The sequence below is a fragment of the Camelina sativa genome, chromosome 4, assembly GCF_000633955.1.
Source record: "Camelina sativa cultivar DH55 chromosome 4, Cs, whole genome shotgun sequence".
In the NCBI taxonomy this organism is placed as follows: domain Eukaryota; kingdom Viridiplantae; phylum Streptophyta; class Magnoliopsida; order Brassicales; family Brassicaceae; genus Camelina; species Camelina sativa.
Genome location: NC_025688.1, coordinates 18,017,036 through 18,033,479, shown reverse-complemented (window position 1 = coordinate 18,033,479; position 16,444 = coordinate 18,017,036). Strand labels below are relative to the sequence as shown.

At 33.1% G+C, this 16,444-nt stretch overlaps 2 protein-coding genes across 4 annotated transcripts; one reads left to right on the top strand and one right to left on the bottom strand.

Annotated features, from left to right (window-relative positions):
* LOC104780996 lies at positions 859–5,344 on the bottom strand. Of its 3 annotated transcripts, none has more exons than XM_010505555.2 (9): positions 4,792–5,344; positions 4,293–4,478; positions 4,077–4,169; positions 3,596–3,778; positions 3,415–3,517; positions 3,147–3,332; positions 1,781–2,745; positions 1,329–1,708; positions 859–1,223 (listed from the first exon to the last, which is right to left on the bottom strand). In XM_010505555.2, the coding sequence occupies exons 1-9, from the start codon at positions 5,023–5,025 to the stop codon at positions 1,166–1,168; spliced, it is 2,388 nt and encodes a 795-aa protein (XP_010503857.1). In that variant the 5' UTR covers positions 5,026–5,344; the 3' UTR covers positions 859–1,165. The 3 variants fall into 3 exon arrangements, with proteins under 3 accessions (XP_010503857.1, XP_010503858.1, XP_010503859.1); XM_010505556.2 differs by having other exon boundaries at positions 859–1,237; positions 4,792–5,025; XM_010505557.2 differs by lacking the exon at positions 859–1,223 and having other exon boundaries at positions 1,608–1,697; positions 4,792–5,025.
* On the top strand, positions 7,740–10,351 carry LOC104780995. The gene is made up of 9 exons (XM_010505554.2): positions 7,740–7,979; positions 8,071–8,133; positions 8,226–8,281; positions 8,651–8,744; positions 8,873–8,933; positions 9,569–9,650; positions 9,788–9,843; positions 9,935–9,998; positions 10,077–10,351. Exons 1-9 carry the CDS (start codon positions 7,830–7,832, stop codon positions 10,141–10,143), a joined length of 693 nt encoding a protein of 230 aa, XP_010503856.1. The 5' UTR covers positions 7,740–7,829; the 3' UTR covers positions 10,144–10,351.

The window sequence follows — 16,444 nt, the reverse complement described above, 5'->3', positions numbered from 1 at the left end:
AAAAAAAAAAAAAAAAGTTTGGTGGGAAAAGTTAAAAAGAGAGACGAATATGTGGCTGCTGCCGATCAAAGTGGGACAAAAGTTAGGAAAAAAAAATGACTCCTTTTTTCTCGGGAAAGGAAGAGAATTTGTAAGAGAAGACAAGTGAAAAGAGGGAGCCAAATTAGACAATTCTGAATTTGAAAAAACTATGCCCACACTTTGTATTCACCATCGATGATGATCCTGTTTCCCTTTAAAAAAAAAAAAGAAGAACTTTTTTAGCTCAACCTCTTCCTTTTTGCCCTTTATCGATGTTTTGTGTGTGTTTGGAGAAGTCAAAACGAGATTTTGACTTAACGTTAAGTATGTTTGTGCAGGAGACGAGTGGTTTGATAGTAATGTATGAAACCGATGATTGCGTTACTTTGACACGGACAGACCCTTTTCTTACTTTTCATTCATTGACTATTTCCCCTATTACAGTATTCAACTTCAAAGTTTTTGGAAAGTGATTTGCAAAAATCCAGCACTACTGATTGTGAGAGAGAATATTAAAAAAAAACTAGTCAGATTTGGGGGATCAACTAAAATCTATACACAGACAGAAAAGAAATACATTCACTACTCATGATTTTGACCATTGATGGATTCGATTGAAAGCAATAATTTGATCACTAAGCTTTTTTAACGGTTACCGTAATATTTCCTATTTTGCGTCACCAACCGTACCCAATATTCAAGGATTCATCTAAGGTGGTACCTTTCAAGGAATGGGTTTTATACTAGAAGAAGACAAACAAACCTATAATGACCAAAATCTTGTTGCTTTTTATCATCCAACAAGAAACAAGAAGAAAAAATCATGAAGATAAGAGCGACTTTGGAATGAAAAACATCCTATAAATACACTCAGCAAACCTGTCTAAGTTGAAAATACAAAAGCTCTGCAAAGGTTTTGTCCACAGCGAGTTTGAGATTTTGATAAAGATACATATAAATAATTCTATAGCACCAGAGATAACATACAAGAAAAAGAAAAAAAAAACCACAGCTCCATTCTTCTTTTCTTTCTTGCGGGAGGACAAAACAAATAACTTAGGACACAAACCAAGTTAGAAAGCTATACCTGTTCCTATAACGGTCTAGAGAGAGAGAGCATGTGTCTGTAAATCAGACACCAGAGCTACAAAGGAGGGAACTCATGATCATCCGTCAAATGGTATGACTGTGTAGGCGTTACCCTACATGTACATTACTACAGTGAATTAGATAGTGGCTTTGATGATCAATGGTGCTAGTTCAATGAAAGACAATATGTTTTCAAGGGTAAGAGACATATACTGTACCGATCTTCCTGTGGAGGGGAGGGTATAGATTTGGGACGCCGATTATGATGACCTCCAATGCTATCTCTTTGCTTGCTGCCCTCAGGAGGGCTGACTACTTCCACTGGTAGAGGCTCCGTAGGCCTAAAATCCGGAGCCTTTTCATATGGATGATTCGCAGAGCCATTGGTATCAGGAATGCTTTCAAGTGAATCAGGTTGACTCATATCACATGAACCATTTGTTTGGTTCGGATGATGAAGCTGTCTCTCACGGGTGTTTCTGTCAGGAAAATTCATTTCTGAGTGTGCATGTAGCATGCCTCGGCCATTGTTACGAGGCGACCTAACTTGGTGTGACATTCTTGCTCTTGGTGAGAACGGTCTATCCCTGTAATGGTGCTGCATAAAAGAGACATCAGAAGCTTGGCCATTTGTCTGTAAGTGATGTGAGAGAGGCGAATAAGTAAGTACCGCATTGGGGAAGTATGTTCCAGTTCCTCTTGGCTTAGGTAATTCCTCCATACCAAAACCAGTACCTGGAATCATCTGAGGGTTCACATGAAAGAAAACCTGTCTCGGAGCAACTCCATTGGTGTTTACTGAAGGAGGCCCATTCTGCCTATATGGCACAGCATGCCGAATTACATCCCATGAATTGTTGTTTGGCCCCTGAGACAGCCCAGGAGGTGATACTGGAAAGAAAAGACCATTTTGGACACACTCAAACCAAAAACGCCCAAATCGCAAACTGGTAAGCTGACTTTCGTAATCGCCTGAGAGGTCAGACAGCCTATTCCGAGTGCCAGAAACACAATGACCCGAGTTATGGAGATGCATGTCTTCATGACCAACATGCTGTTTACCCACCCCGTTACCATTTAAAACCTCTCCATTTCTCATCTGATGAAGAGAATGGTGCTTACCATTTAAAGGAGAGACACTTTCCTTATCACTAAGGCACGGAGGTTTCACTGAATCAACAGAAATCTCAAGCTTTTGGATCCTCAAAGTAGCCAAGTCTTTTGCGTCTCCTGCAAATCGTTCCTCTGAAACTAATGGGGCTGTTTCACCAGGTGATCTGCTTAAATCATGTCCAGTTGTACTCGTTGTACTTACTCCTGCATACAACGAGTTTTCTTGGTCATGTCTACCATTTCCAGCAGCACCAGATGAACTGGAGGACTCTGATTCATCAACCACTTGGCCTTCTTGGGAATGGTTGACAGTTGAAGCTGGCGATATAGCACGGTACCTGTTGTACCTTACCAATGGAACAGCATCAAGGACATCGGGCCTCTGGCCCCTCCCATGCCTATGTAGCATGTTAGAGAAGAACTTACGAAGCTCAGAACTTATGTTTTCTTCTGACTGCAAAATGATTTGCCCAAGCTTCCGAGCACCATATGTGAATGCACTTCGTATACGATAAAAGTTACCTGAGTAAGACAAAATAAAATTCATCAAGAGAAGAGAAGAAAATGCAGAACAACATCGCCGATAAAACCATTTCCAAGAGAGTCAGAGCATAAAATCAACGGATTACTAGAGCAACCAAAGTTTAGAGGTTTATCCCATGTTTATACATTTCTTCATTTCCGGGGTGAAAATGCATGCTAGAATATCATATCTTAGTTTTAGCATCCACTTAAAAGCTACATACCCTAGTCCAAGAATTTCAGGAAAAACCACCATAAATATTCTATAATGCTAAAACTCTGGACAATGACATGTCAGATGTTACTGTCCTAAGCCTGCTTAAACATCTAAATCCAATAAAGAGAGAGATAGCAGCAGGACAAAAAAAACTGTGATGGTTGGAGAAAAGAAAGCAGTCAACCTTTGCTAACGCTGCGTCCAAGATTGTTATTTTCTTTAAGCGGATCGACTATATTAAGATACTTTGATGGAAACACACGAGGGTTTGTCTCAAATCCTCGTGAAGGTACAGAGAACATCTCCATACATTCCTTAAGGAACTCACTGGTCAGCAGAAGATCTTCCCCTCCATTTTCCGGAGTCTCAACTACAGAAATTAGAGAAAGAAATTGCAGATACTGAAATCGCAAAAAGAACTCAATTTTCCACAGACTAGAGGAAATGATTACCAACAATTTCTGGTAAAGAGGAAAGGCAGACGGGACCATTCAGGCTAATGCAATAGTTATCCCAGTCGAACTTGCTGAAGTAGTCCAAAAATTTGTATAGAACCTATGGGAAAAAAGGTTAAGAAAATCAAGATGAGACTAAACAATAAAGTATCCCTCAGAAATTGCTGAAGACTCTTACTGCTAGTGGACCATTCAATGATGAGTGGAAGAGATGGAAGATATATAAGACCAACGTCTCCAAAGCATATGTTGATATCAATCCATGGAAAGCCCCGAGAATACGGCTCTCATAGTAGCACCAAGCTTTGATGAGTATGATACTTCGCTTGAAAAGATGGTCCTTTGCAATGAGGTGATCAGTCTGCATAATCAAGTCGTCAACATCAATATGTTAGAAGCAAATCTTTGTCATCTACAATCGCATCCTTTAAAAAATGCTGATATGAATATTTTTCTAGATTAATAAGCCTCAAACAAATTATTGCATGCATGTAATATAGCAAACAATTTGCAATATCCCAGAAAATCTATTTAGCTACCAGAAAACTCATCATGCAGTTGGGTAAAAACAATCTCATTATGACAGATTAACAACATTCAACTTCTGCTGTACATAAATGTATCAAGCTGATAAAATAAACCTAAAGAGAAGAGATTACCCTCTCGAGAAAGCACAGCGTACATATCCCACCAATCTGATTGAAAGAGATATCAACCACGATGTTTTGCACCAAACATTTAACAAGCTTAACCTGCAAAAAAAGTTTGGTACTTGAGGAGATAACAAACAAACAAACACCATACACATACTTGGAAAACTCATGGTAGACGCTAGTTTGTGGAATTGAATAACACAGAGATTAGGTAAAACAAACCTCAGCCCGAATTAACTGCACATCCTTGACCACAAAATCGGTAGTCCCAGTACGTTCTTCCCTCTCAAGTACAGAGAAAACTTTAGCCGCCAGGTCTTCCTCGAGTAAATGTCCACCAAAAGCTGTGAGATCAATGTCTCCATCAGGAAGATACGTTTTCAAGGGGACTGATCCAAAAGAATGCACCTGAAAGACACATACCAGCATAAGAAAAAGAAAAAAAATCACAACTTTGCAAACCACATCCATAGTCAATTAAAGTTATAAGCCACAAACATCACAGAATCTCTGGTTAAGTAACACAGAAAGGTGTGCGAGAAGGCACACCACTTAAACCAACAAACAAAAAAGTAGATGACTTTAGAACATCATCTTAAAAGAAAAGCTATCAACTTTGATGAAAAGTATTAAGCCAAGCCATCAAGAGAAGTCAATAAAATGCAGAACAACATCGCCGATACAACCAAGTTCCAACATTCAAAAAAAAATTGTTTGTTACCTCGCATCCAAGTTTCATTCCGAGTAGGTTTTGAACAAACATAATGACATTTTTTCTTCGATCCTCGGCGACATGTGTTGGATGAACCTGCTCTATGATTTCACGGGTGGCTTCCTCGACTCTCATCCAAAACTCCGGTTGATTCGAGGGAGACCGAGGCGGCGGAAGCGGTGGTGACAATGAGGACGAACTCTCTTGTTCCGATACAGAACAATCATCGAGATCCGCAGCCATGGAAACACAAACAAAAACCTAAAAAAAAAAAAAAAGAAGAAAAATTTGATACAAGAAAGAAAGAACCCCGATTGATCAAAACAAGGGAATCACTTTGGTTGTAAACTACGCCCCTCCCCCACCAAGAAATTGAAAAAATCAGATTGAAGTTCTTGAGAACGAACAAGGGCGAGTACAACAAAGAAGCAGATGAAAGAATCGAGAGAGGAAGAAGAAGAAGATGAAGAAAGAGATGAGATTTTTATTTTATTTTATTTTCTCTTCGTCTAGGTTTTGAAAGATCTCTCTCTCCCAAGTGATTACTGTTGAGGACCGATTTTGTTGTATTAATGTTCTTTTTATCTGTCTTTTTTTTTTTTTTTTTTTTTTTTGNCTTCTGGTCACTCCAATCACCCCCCAAAAAAAAATAAAAACCCCCAAATTTTGTCTTACTATTGTGTAGGTAGGTATCTTCAAACCCTTTGTGTGCCTTTTTATTTTACCTTAACGATGCAGTATTTAGAAACAACGACCAGCATTAAATTCCTTAAGACATCATTTGAACTTTGGATTAGTAGTGATTGATTCTGGTTTTGCAGGAAGTTATTGTTGTCAAATTTAATTGTAAAAGTTCAGATATTCTTTCATTGAGTTTTTAAAAGAGATGTGATTCATATCAATAATGTCTCTAGAGAAATGTCAAAGATTTTCTGAATGTTTTTTTATGGATTAGCTTAAGCTTTTTTTACTATGCAAATAGTTCCTACCTTTAAGTTTTGTGTAGCTTTTTTTTTTTGGGTATAAAACATATTTTCTTTGTTGAAATTCGTAAGTTCATTTATCATTTGAACATTAGCGTGTTTTTCTTTTATTATTTTTAATCTTAATTTGTTGATGTCTTGTTTTAAAAGTAAGTTAGATGTGCTTATCTTTTTGTGCCGAACATACGTTATTTTATTATGTACCTTTAGTAAAAAGTTTAAAATATAAATTTCTATTTATAGAGATTTAACTGACTCATTCGCGCTCTTTTTAATAATTGTTATTAATTATTATTTTTTGTTGTGGTGTTTTATTTTTTTCAATTAAATTAATTTTCTCATATTATTTATTTCATAAAAAAAATTTACACTTATATACATGTAAATAATACTCTTTTCAACTTTTAATGTATTACATATTCTTGTTGGAAATACCCAATTATCATAGATGATTATGTTTTTAAAGATGTAACGTTTAGGAGTTCAATCATGTAATATTAATTGTTTTTGGAGGTACCATTGTTTTCAAAGCCATTTATTTAGTGTAGGTAGCAAGAAGATCCAACTTTGTTTCATGTGTCTGTTAAGTTTGATCATCTGTCAGCCTCTCCGAATATAATTTTATTTGGCGTGTTTCCCACGTATCACAATATAATTGGCAAAAATCAAAAAACTCACCTACAATAATTATGATATTTTAATTAATTTGGAAACTCTAATTAACGTCCTCTCTTGAAAAAAAAAATCAAAATCTTTAGTTTTCCTCCGTCCTAGAAACAAAATTCAAAATTTCGTAAGATACAAAAATGTTTATTTTCTTATTAAACAAGAATTTGAAAACATAACACGAGTTGGGATATAAATATATCAAAGTCTATTGTCCTTCTAAAATTGAAAAATTGCCACATAAAAAAAGCTTTAGTTCCTACCTTTAAGTTTTGTGTAGCTTTTTTTTTGGTATCAAACATATTTTCTTTGTTGAAATTCGTAAGTTCGTTTATAAAATTTTAAATATAAATTCCTTTTATAAAGATTTAACGAACACATTCGCGCGTTTTTCTTTTATTTTTTTCAATTAAATTAATTTTCTCATATTATTTATTACACTTATATACATGTAAATAATACTCTTTTCAACTTTTAATGTATTACATCTTCTTGTTGGAAATACCCAATTATCATAGATGATTATGTTTTTAAAGATGTAATGTTTAGGAGTTCAATCATGTAATATTAATTGTTTTTGGAGGTACCATTGCTTTCAAAGCTATTTATTTAGTGTAGGTAGCAAGAAGATCCAACTGTGTTTTATGTGTCCGTTAAGTTTAATCATCTGTCAGTCTCTCCGAATATAATTTTATTTGGCGTCTTGACCAAAATAAAAGAAAAAACAAAGTTATAAGAATTTCTCACCTTGATGAATGTAATGTGTTTTTTTTTTTTGGTCAAACCAATAAATTTAAATTCATTATCTTACATAGTTCCATCTAATAATGGAAATCACCATAGAATTGACTGACTACATGAAAATACATAAAATATATATTTTTTTTCTAAAAAGACAAAAATCAAACCTAAGCCGTTTGATAACATCGAGAACGCATATACTCATTGAAGCTGTTCAAAATGCTGAAGTTGTGGCTGCCGTTACACAACTTTATTTGTTTGTCTGTACACTTTTTATTTTTGTTTGGGTGCAACTTTTGATGTGTTAATAAATCATCTTTTAGCTGAGTTCGTATTGTATCGATGGATCCAAACTATTGGTCAAGGTTCGAACTTCGAATCACATGTTTTTTGCTAAATTGTAAACTTTCAAAAGCTTAAAGCAGTCAGAAAAATAAAAGAAAAAAAAAATCCATATTATAGTTTAGTACAGTGCTGGTTAAAACTGAGCCAACAATTTAAGCTGGGCCTGATGTTTGTGGCCCAATAACACCGCGGAGGAGAGAGAGTTCTTTTACAGTCGTTTTTTTTAATAATCTCTCAACCTCCGCTTCCAATTCTAAATCTCCCGACGAAGACAATTTACCGGCAACAAAGCCTCGCCGAAGAAGCGAAGTTATGGCGGGCATGGCTGCGGTGTTAGGATCGCGACGTTGGAACGCTTTTATTCAAGCTCTATTTCTGATATCTCTATCGTTTCCGATTCTCTCCAGTGCTTACCGACCTGGAGATATCGTCCGGATGAGCAAGATGGGGCAATATCACTCTGTTCGTTACTCTTCTTTTTAACTTATTAGCTGAGATTGATTACTTATAGAATTTGATGTGAGACTAAAGGATCTGTTTGATTCTGTGGCAGTCGAGAACGACTTGGCATGATGTGATCGGAAAACATTGCCCGATCTTCGCCGTTAATCGCGAGGTACTGTGTGTGAATAGGTTTAGTTTAAGACATTTGATGGCATAGTTCTGGAATTCAGATTGAAACTTCTCTTTCTTTGCCAAATTGTGTAGGTGTTGATCCCCATAGCGAAACCAATTGGCTATACAGGAACTGATCCTTATAAGATGTGAGTGTTCAGGTGGTGTTCATATTAATAACAGTTTAATTGAAGATTTTGTATAGCTGAATTTGGTGCTTTTGTATTGAGATTGATGTGCCTTTAGTTTTAATTTGACAAGTTCATCACTGGTTTCTAGCAATTTCTATTCTTGCTGGTCAATAGGGAAATGATGACTTTACATTGATGTTTCACCATTTCTCATATGTTTTGATTAGAGTAAGCTAAATTTATTTGCTTTTTTTTAGTTCTATCTTGCTGCAGATTGTGTTCTTCAGATGTTATATAGCGACTTTGTTTTCTTATTTGTACATTAGTCATGTGCGAGTTAAAGAGTTATTAGGTGTCTGATGTGTGATTACGGATTTTTACATGCAGAAAATTCCAAGTTGGAAGTGAGAAATTTCTGATTCACTGGCTTTTGGTGATAAACCGTAAGAGCTCAGAAGTTCCGATGATCGATGTAAATTTGGTATGTTTTGACATTGGTTTTGAGTCATTTTATATGCTTTTGACTTACTAGATAAATATGCTACCCAGCAAAACTGCCAGTTTTTGGATATTTAGGTGCGGCTTGTTTTTTTTTTTCCGTTTGCACAGAGATATTCTGGAGGTGATCTGCTTGGAGTCACAGCTGAAGTTATTGATATGCCCCATAGCTGTAAGTCATACTCCTTATCTAAGTATATCGTGTCCTGATTTAGGTGTCTCCCTTTCTAATACTATCTGGCCTAACCAGATATGCTAAGTATTACGTTCGTATCTGAAACCCTTCAAGAATCAGTGCCATAGTAGGTTGTAGCTTCTCGAGATTGTGATGCTTGGTTGCTTGTAGCCCATGTCCTAGGCCGTAGATAACTTGGATTTAGTTTTACACTGCTTTTAATTTCCAGAGTCTTACAGTATCTGGTGAAAGTGAAAACATCTTCACCTTCTTGGAGACACTGGGTGCTAATATATAGGCAGTTTGCTTTATAGTTTCCTTTTTTTTCTGCTCATATGTGTACGTCTATTACACAGACAGATTAAGTCTTTTTATGTGGTGGCATTACTAAATTGACTTTACATGTTTATGGTCATCTATGCGTCATGGTTTCTTTATTTCGTACAAGTTGCCTGAACCATGTGTTAATAATGGCTTTGAAAATTTCTTGTGAGGAATGAAATTCATACTCTCTACTCTGTTTTTTCAAGTTGCAATTCTGCCTCCATGTCATAGAGTAGCATTTTGTTACTTCAAATATTTAAAAGAGAACATCAGAATTTATCTAAGTTGGAGATTTTACCCATGAACAGATTTGAATACACACCCGGAGGTCCGCACACTGTTCTGGGATCCTCAACACTGGCCAAAACATGTTCTTGTTAGATACACATGGTACACTAATTTTGCTCTCCTCGTCCAGCTTTTCTTCTCTCTCAATGCTAATAACTTTGTGTATACGATCGAGTCACAAGGCTTAAAGAACATCATGTTACTGATACATGGCTGAGACACTTTGTATTGTGATGCAGGAAAGAGCAGTCAGAGATTGATGTATCCTCAGGATTTTACGTCCTCTTTGGCTCAGGTAATTTTTTTTTCTCTTCCTGCTAAGAAATTGATTAGTGAAGGGATAATAAGCTGATACACTTATGTATTTTTTGTCTACTTGTGATCAGCTCTCACATTCTCTTTCGTACTCTCCATGTACGTCTTACAATCTTCAAGAGAGAAGCTTGCGAGGTAATCGGTGTTCCTGTCCTCTCCAGTTCACATGTAAATCTCTCTTTCTTGAACCTAATTTTAAAAATGTTGTTGTAGGTTTGTAAGAGAGACGGTTGTGGAGAGCACCGGCACAAATGTTGGCGAATTTGGCAAGGTGGAGTGAGTCATAGTCAAAGTATATGTATGTTTATGCAGTTTTAGATACTTGGAATTGGTCTTTCAACTCTCTCTCTGTCTAGGATTAACCTGATTTACTTAAAACAGAACCAGAGAAAAGAAGAGCTTTTTATTGAACATGAATAGTCGAAAGAAAAACTTTGTCCTTGTAAGTTGTAACCTTTTTGGTTAAATAGATTTACGTTTCTGTGATTTAGATTACAAAATCATTGCATCAACTTATATTCTTAAAATCTAATTTCTAAGACGTTCAACGACATGTTCTATATGATTTATAGACGTCAAAACTTTGACAAATTTATAATAAGTTCAATTTTCAATTTGGCAATTTGATTTAACTAGAATTGTTAAAAGACATAATTTGGAACTATCCCGATGTGCTGGTTTTTAAATTTTGTAAATAAAATTAAATTTAAGAAAAATATATTAAAATTTGTTGAAATTTTTTTATGATTTTTTTTTTTGCTATAATACACTGATTTATATTAATTTACAAATTTTTGATGGATGTTACTATTAAAAGTGTATTTTTTTATACCTAAGTATATTGTATGTTATAAATATATTATTTACCACCACCTAGAAAATCTATATAAACACGTTAAACCAACTATTATATTTTATTTATTTTCACTTTTTGTATAATTTTTTTAATCACTAAAATTGTTGGTTCAAAAAACTTCTCGAATAAAAAATATATTACATAATATATTAATCAATGATGTATCATCACAATAGCGTATGGCCTAACAATGGAGAGAACCTCGGCTCCGTCTTCTTCCTTCCTTATGGAGAGAACCTTGCATCCAACCTCCTCCACCATGAAGAGAACTTTGGCTCCGCCTTTCTCCCTTGGGAAAATAACCTTGCATGCGTCCAACCTCCTCCACCATGGAGAGAACCTTGGCTTTGCCCTTCTCATATGTGGAGAGAATATGTTTACGTCTTTTCGCTATCTCAAAGTGGTAGGCTCCGACAACCAATAAAACTAAAAGCTCTTTTCTAACGTCACAAAATCTTTTGATAGTAACTAATGTTAAATTTCTCAATGTATTTGTGGAAGTGTCTTTGACACATCATGATGTCGTCTCTATTTCCGAGCTCCTATAGATCTATCAAAAATGGTTTATGGTTTTCTAATCTATCTATCTATATTTGTTGTAAGCTTGTGTTTGATAAGCCTATTTTATCCAACCATTAGGTGTATTTTTTTACACCTAAGTATATTGTATGTTACAAATATATTATTTACCACCACCTTGGAAAATATCTATATAAACACATTAAGTCAACTATTATATGTCTATTTATTTTCACTTTTGCATACTTTCTTTAATCACTAAATTTGTTGGTTCAAGAAACTTCTCAAATAAAAATATATTACATAGTATACAGATGAATGATGTATCATCACAATAGTGTATAACCAACCATGTAGAGAACCTCGGCTCTGCCCTCCTTCCTTATGGAGAGAACATTGCATCCAATCTCCTCAACCATAAGAGAGCCTTGGCTCCGCCTTCCTTCCTTGGGAAGATAACCTTGCATGCGTCCAACCTCCTCCACCATGGAGAAAACCTTGGTTCTACCCTCCTCATGTGTGGAGTGAACATGTTCACGTCTTTTAGCTATCTCAAAATGGCATACTACGATAACCAATGAAACTAATAGCCTTTTTCCAACGTCACAAAATCTTTTGATAGAAACTAATGTTAAATTTCCCAACGTATTTGTGGAAGTGTCTTTAACACATCATGATGTAGCCTCTATCTCCGAACTCCTATAGATCTATCAAAAACTGTTTATGTTTTTCTAATCTATCTTTCTATATTTGTTGTAAGATTGTCTTTGATTAGCCTATTTTATCCAACCATTAGGTTGATAAAGTTCTACACTTTATCTCCCTTTGGGATTGAATGAATGGTAACACTTATGTTTGCATAAAAAAAAAGGTTTATGACCAACCGATCAAGGTTGAGATATTTGAAGAAAATTAATTTTACATAATTAAAGAAATAATAGAAAAGTATAAGCATAGTAATATATGAATCTCAAATCAAAGATGAAAATATAAATTAAATAAAACATTCTAAAAATACTACAATAAAAAATTAAAATACAATATTAGAAAAAGAAGACATATCTTAATCTTACATTTTTTTTGGGTCAAAATATTAATCTTACCTATTCCAAACTGAAAAAGGGGAAAGTAGGAGAAAGTTTTGGTTAAAAAAATAAGGAAAATTTACCTTCCCATTAAAACTTTTTTACCAATAGAACAAAGTTTAAAGCAGTATTTTTGAATAAATTGTTTTGTTACATGAAAAATGTGAGACGATCTATAATACTTTCCAAAAACCATTCCCCATTTGTTAGCTACCTTCGCTTATCAATGACACTACTTGGAGGGGGCAAAAAATGAGAAACAAGGTGCACAGTTTGGATCTGTGGCAGGGTCCACCCGTTTAGGGGTGTACGGGTCGGATTTTGGCTGGAGCAAACCAGTTAAGACTGAGGTTGTGTCCATTGACCGCAATGAAGCCTTCTCTATGTCTGAGAGGAGGGACGAGCCAGGTGGTGTAGAGGTTGGAGTGTGCTTGAAGAAGAGTGAGATGAACAGTTTTCTTTCTTTATTTAAAAATGGCTTAGCCTAAGTGATTAGGCTTTTAAATCGTTCTTGTGTTATGAATTTATGATTAATAATATCTCACTAGATTTTAACCCGCGGTACACTGCATGACGATGTATTTTAATTAAAAGTTTTAAATTTTAAATTATACTTATTAGTTTTTTTAGTTTTAAAATTGTTTAATTATACTTTGATTGTTAATTTTATGACTTAACACGCGCTACACCACTAGTTATTTTTTTCGTAATTAAGAACTTAAACTGTAAGTTGTAATTTTTTTTTAATTTTTAAGATTGTACAATTATATTTTGATTGGTAATTCTATGATTTAACCCGCGAAATACCATATGACCATTTGTTTTTACATAAACTTAATTTAATCAACTTTAGATATGTCTAATATTCAAAATAATAAAATGATGATGGCATAACATTTTTGTTTAACTCGTTTTAGTTCAGTCTAAAGAATATTGTGTGTTAACAACCGTAAAAAAAGAATTGCTCTATCGTACAGTGAAGTTTATGTATCATAAAACATTTACTAACTCGCATACAATGATTTATGCAATTTTTCTCTAAGTGTTTATTTATAATTTTTCATTAATTTTTATTTTAAAAATAATCTATACTAAATAAAAGTAGGAGCTATAAGCTTAAACTGTCCACCTAGGACTTTAAACCACCAATAGGGATTAGACATCTCACTAATTATTTTTTTAAAAATTTCCAGAATAATCTATATTAAGAATTATTTTAAACCATCTACCAGAATTTGACATGTCATTCATTAACATTTTAATTTCCAGAATTTTTTAGAAAAAGGAAAATTTTAAATTTATGGAAATAAAAATAATATCCCACATCGGCTAGAAATTTTTTAGACAATTGTTTAGAACCAGTATAAATAAGATTAATATGGTTCCAATAACAAATGAGCAGTAAAGCTTGATTTATCAGGCGTCCAAGTTTAAAATTTTGATTCGGTCTGATCCAGTTTTTATTTGATCAAATTAAAACTTTAAACAGTTTCAAAAAAAAATCCTAATATTCAAAAATTTTAAAAGTTTAAATATTATAAATATTTTAAACTTTTAAAATTTAAAAAATTATAATATTTAAAAACTTTTTAAAAGGTTCAAATTTTGTATTTCGAAACCTTTAAAAGTTTAAAATATTATAAATATTGATGTAAAACAAAAATTATCTTATTTATCTACACTTTATGCTTTTTATTTCTTATGATCTGTTCAACATATTTTTGTGTATGATTATAGATGAGTTGATATTCTTTCACTAATTTTTTCTTTTTTATCTTATTTTATTTATTTATTTTTTTGTCAACCCTTATTTTTATTTTTATTTTTTTTAAGAGAAAAGAAATGATTTTGTTCTTGGAGTTTGATGGATTAACAAGTTGTGTGGTAGTCTAAAAAAAAAGTTTTTCAATGGAAGAATGTGCAGAAGTTGACGAGGAAGAAGAAGAAAAAGAGTATAAATAATAAAATTTGACAATGAAAATGAAAAGAAAAAATATGAAGAATAAGACAACATTGAATAAAAATACTAAAACATAGGTGGTAGCAATCAATTAAATATGAAAACGAGTTAAAAAATGATTTAGGATATATGAGGTCATCAGTTTGATTCGCCTCTCCTGTACGTCGAGTTAAATTCATGATTTTTTTTTATCAGATTTGATTTTATAACACAACTGATTTTATATATTAAAAATTGTGTATCTGAAATTTCATTTTTTTCCTTAATACTAATTTAAATTTTTTTATAAGATAATATTTTATTACCGTAACCAATCATATATAATTTTCATCAAAATATATCAAATAAACCCACGCGTAGCGTGGATTCAAAACCTAGTGTTCTTTAAAATTTTAAATTTAGTAATAACTGACTTAATATTGGTTACTTAGGATTTAACCCATGGTGTATATATGTGTCTATATATTTATTTACTATTTATTAGGTTTTTAACTTTCGATTTTAAAAATATATTAATAAAAAATTAAAATTATAGTGCTTCTAAAGTTCATGCATAGGTTTTTGAAGATGATAACAAAAAACTGTTTGCAAACAATTTTACATTTTTAGAAGTACACTACATACAAAATATATAATAATTTCTAAAAAAAATTAACAAAAAAGTCCATAGTTTTTTGCAACAAAAATGTCCATAGTTTTTTTTGCCATTTTACCATATAAAAAATAACCAAAGAAAAAGATAAAAACATTCTTGATTGCATAAAGTAAATTTGGTGGGGGAGAAGGCCCTAACTTTTTTTTTATAAATAATAGTCATTTCATCCTGCTTTATCTCGATGTCGAGAGATTGTGTATTCAGATCAAAACTCCTATCCAACCCTGAGTTTGTGTCGTGACCTCCTGCGGGTCTTTGCACCTCTTTCTGATGTGGCTAGACCGCTCATCCACATCCTTCTTCTAACTGTCATGTTGTTTTGGTGGTGCACAATAGACATTTTGATTTTGTTTTACGTTGTATGCTACCAATTTGGTTGGATCTATCTTTATCTCACGATGAAGCTCTCTATCCGTTGTATCGTCCCCATCCATTGGGTCCCGCATGCTCTAACTCGTGCTGTAGTGTCACAAAATATGAATCTCATCAAGAAACAATCAGAAACCTAAAATAAAGATAATATTGAGCAGAAGATCGATCTCACCATTTTGGTTTTTTTTTATGTCTCGTCACTATCATTAAGTTCATCACCCGGCGGCTTCCTGACAAATCAAAAACAAAGTAAATCAGCCTAGAACAAAGTATTAAAAATAAACCAAGAATATGGAGTTACAAAATGTTAACGAAGATTAAACCTTAATGTGTTAGGTTTTTATTTTTTTTGGGTCTATTGTTAGATTATTTATACATGTAGCATATAGTTAGGATTATGTTTGTTAGTAATCGAGACAATCTTGATGAGCAAACTTTAAATTTAGAAAATATAGCAATTTGAAATAAATGTTGATATTCAATATTTATTGCATAAATAAATTATAGAAAACATAAGGCATATTCTCTAGATTTGATAAAAGTTATTGTTGGAATGAACACAACTTGGTCGGATTGTTTTGGAAAGTAGCGATTAGGGGGAATAATTGTTAACAAAAATCGGAAACCTTACATTAATTTAATTGATCATAAAAATTATAAATCTAATCTATATAATGATAACAATCCGAATAAATGCGACCAACAACTGTGTTTTTTCAATCGTACTTTTTGGATATTTTCTGAAAAGTCATGATTGATCATTAAAACGGTTATTTATGAAAAGTTATAACTGTTCACTGTAAAATTAAGTTGATTGGAACATTCATATCTTTTGAAATCTATATATGTTTGTCTATTTGAACTGTTTTCATTTTTTTTGCCATGACACAAAATCAACTAAAATTTCAATTTCAACGGTTTATACATTTTTCTAAATATTCTCTAGCATTCATTCTTTTAACAAAAGATTTTTGGAATGATGAATCTAATTTACATCTCTTAGTTAATTTTAAATATAAAAGTTTAACGAAAATACCTAGCGTGTTTTTCCAAGAGTTAGATGGATTACATAGTGAGTTTTTGGATTTGACTTTTCAATATGGTAATAAAGATGCTTTCATATATAAAAATTTA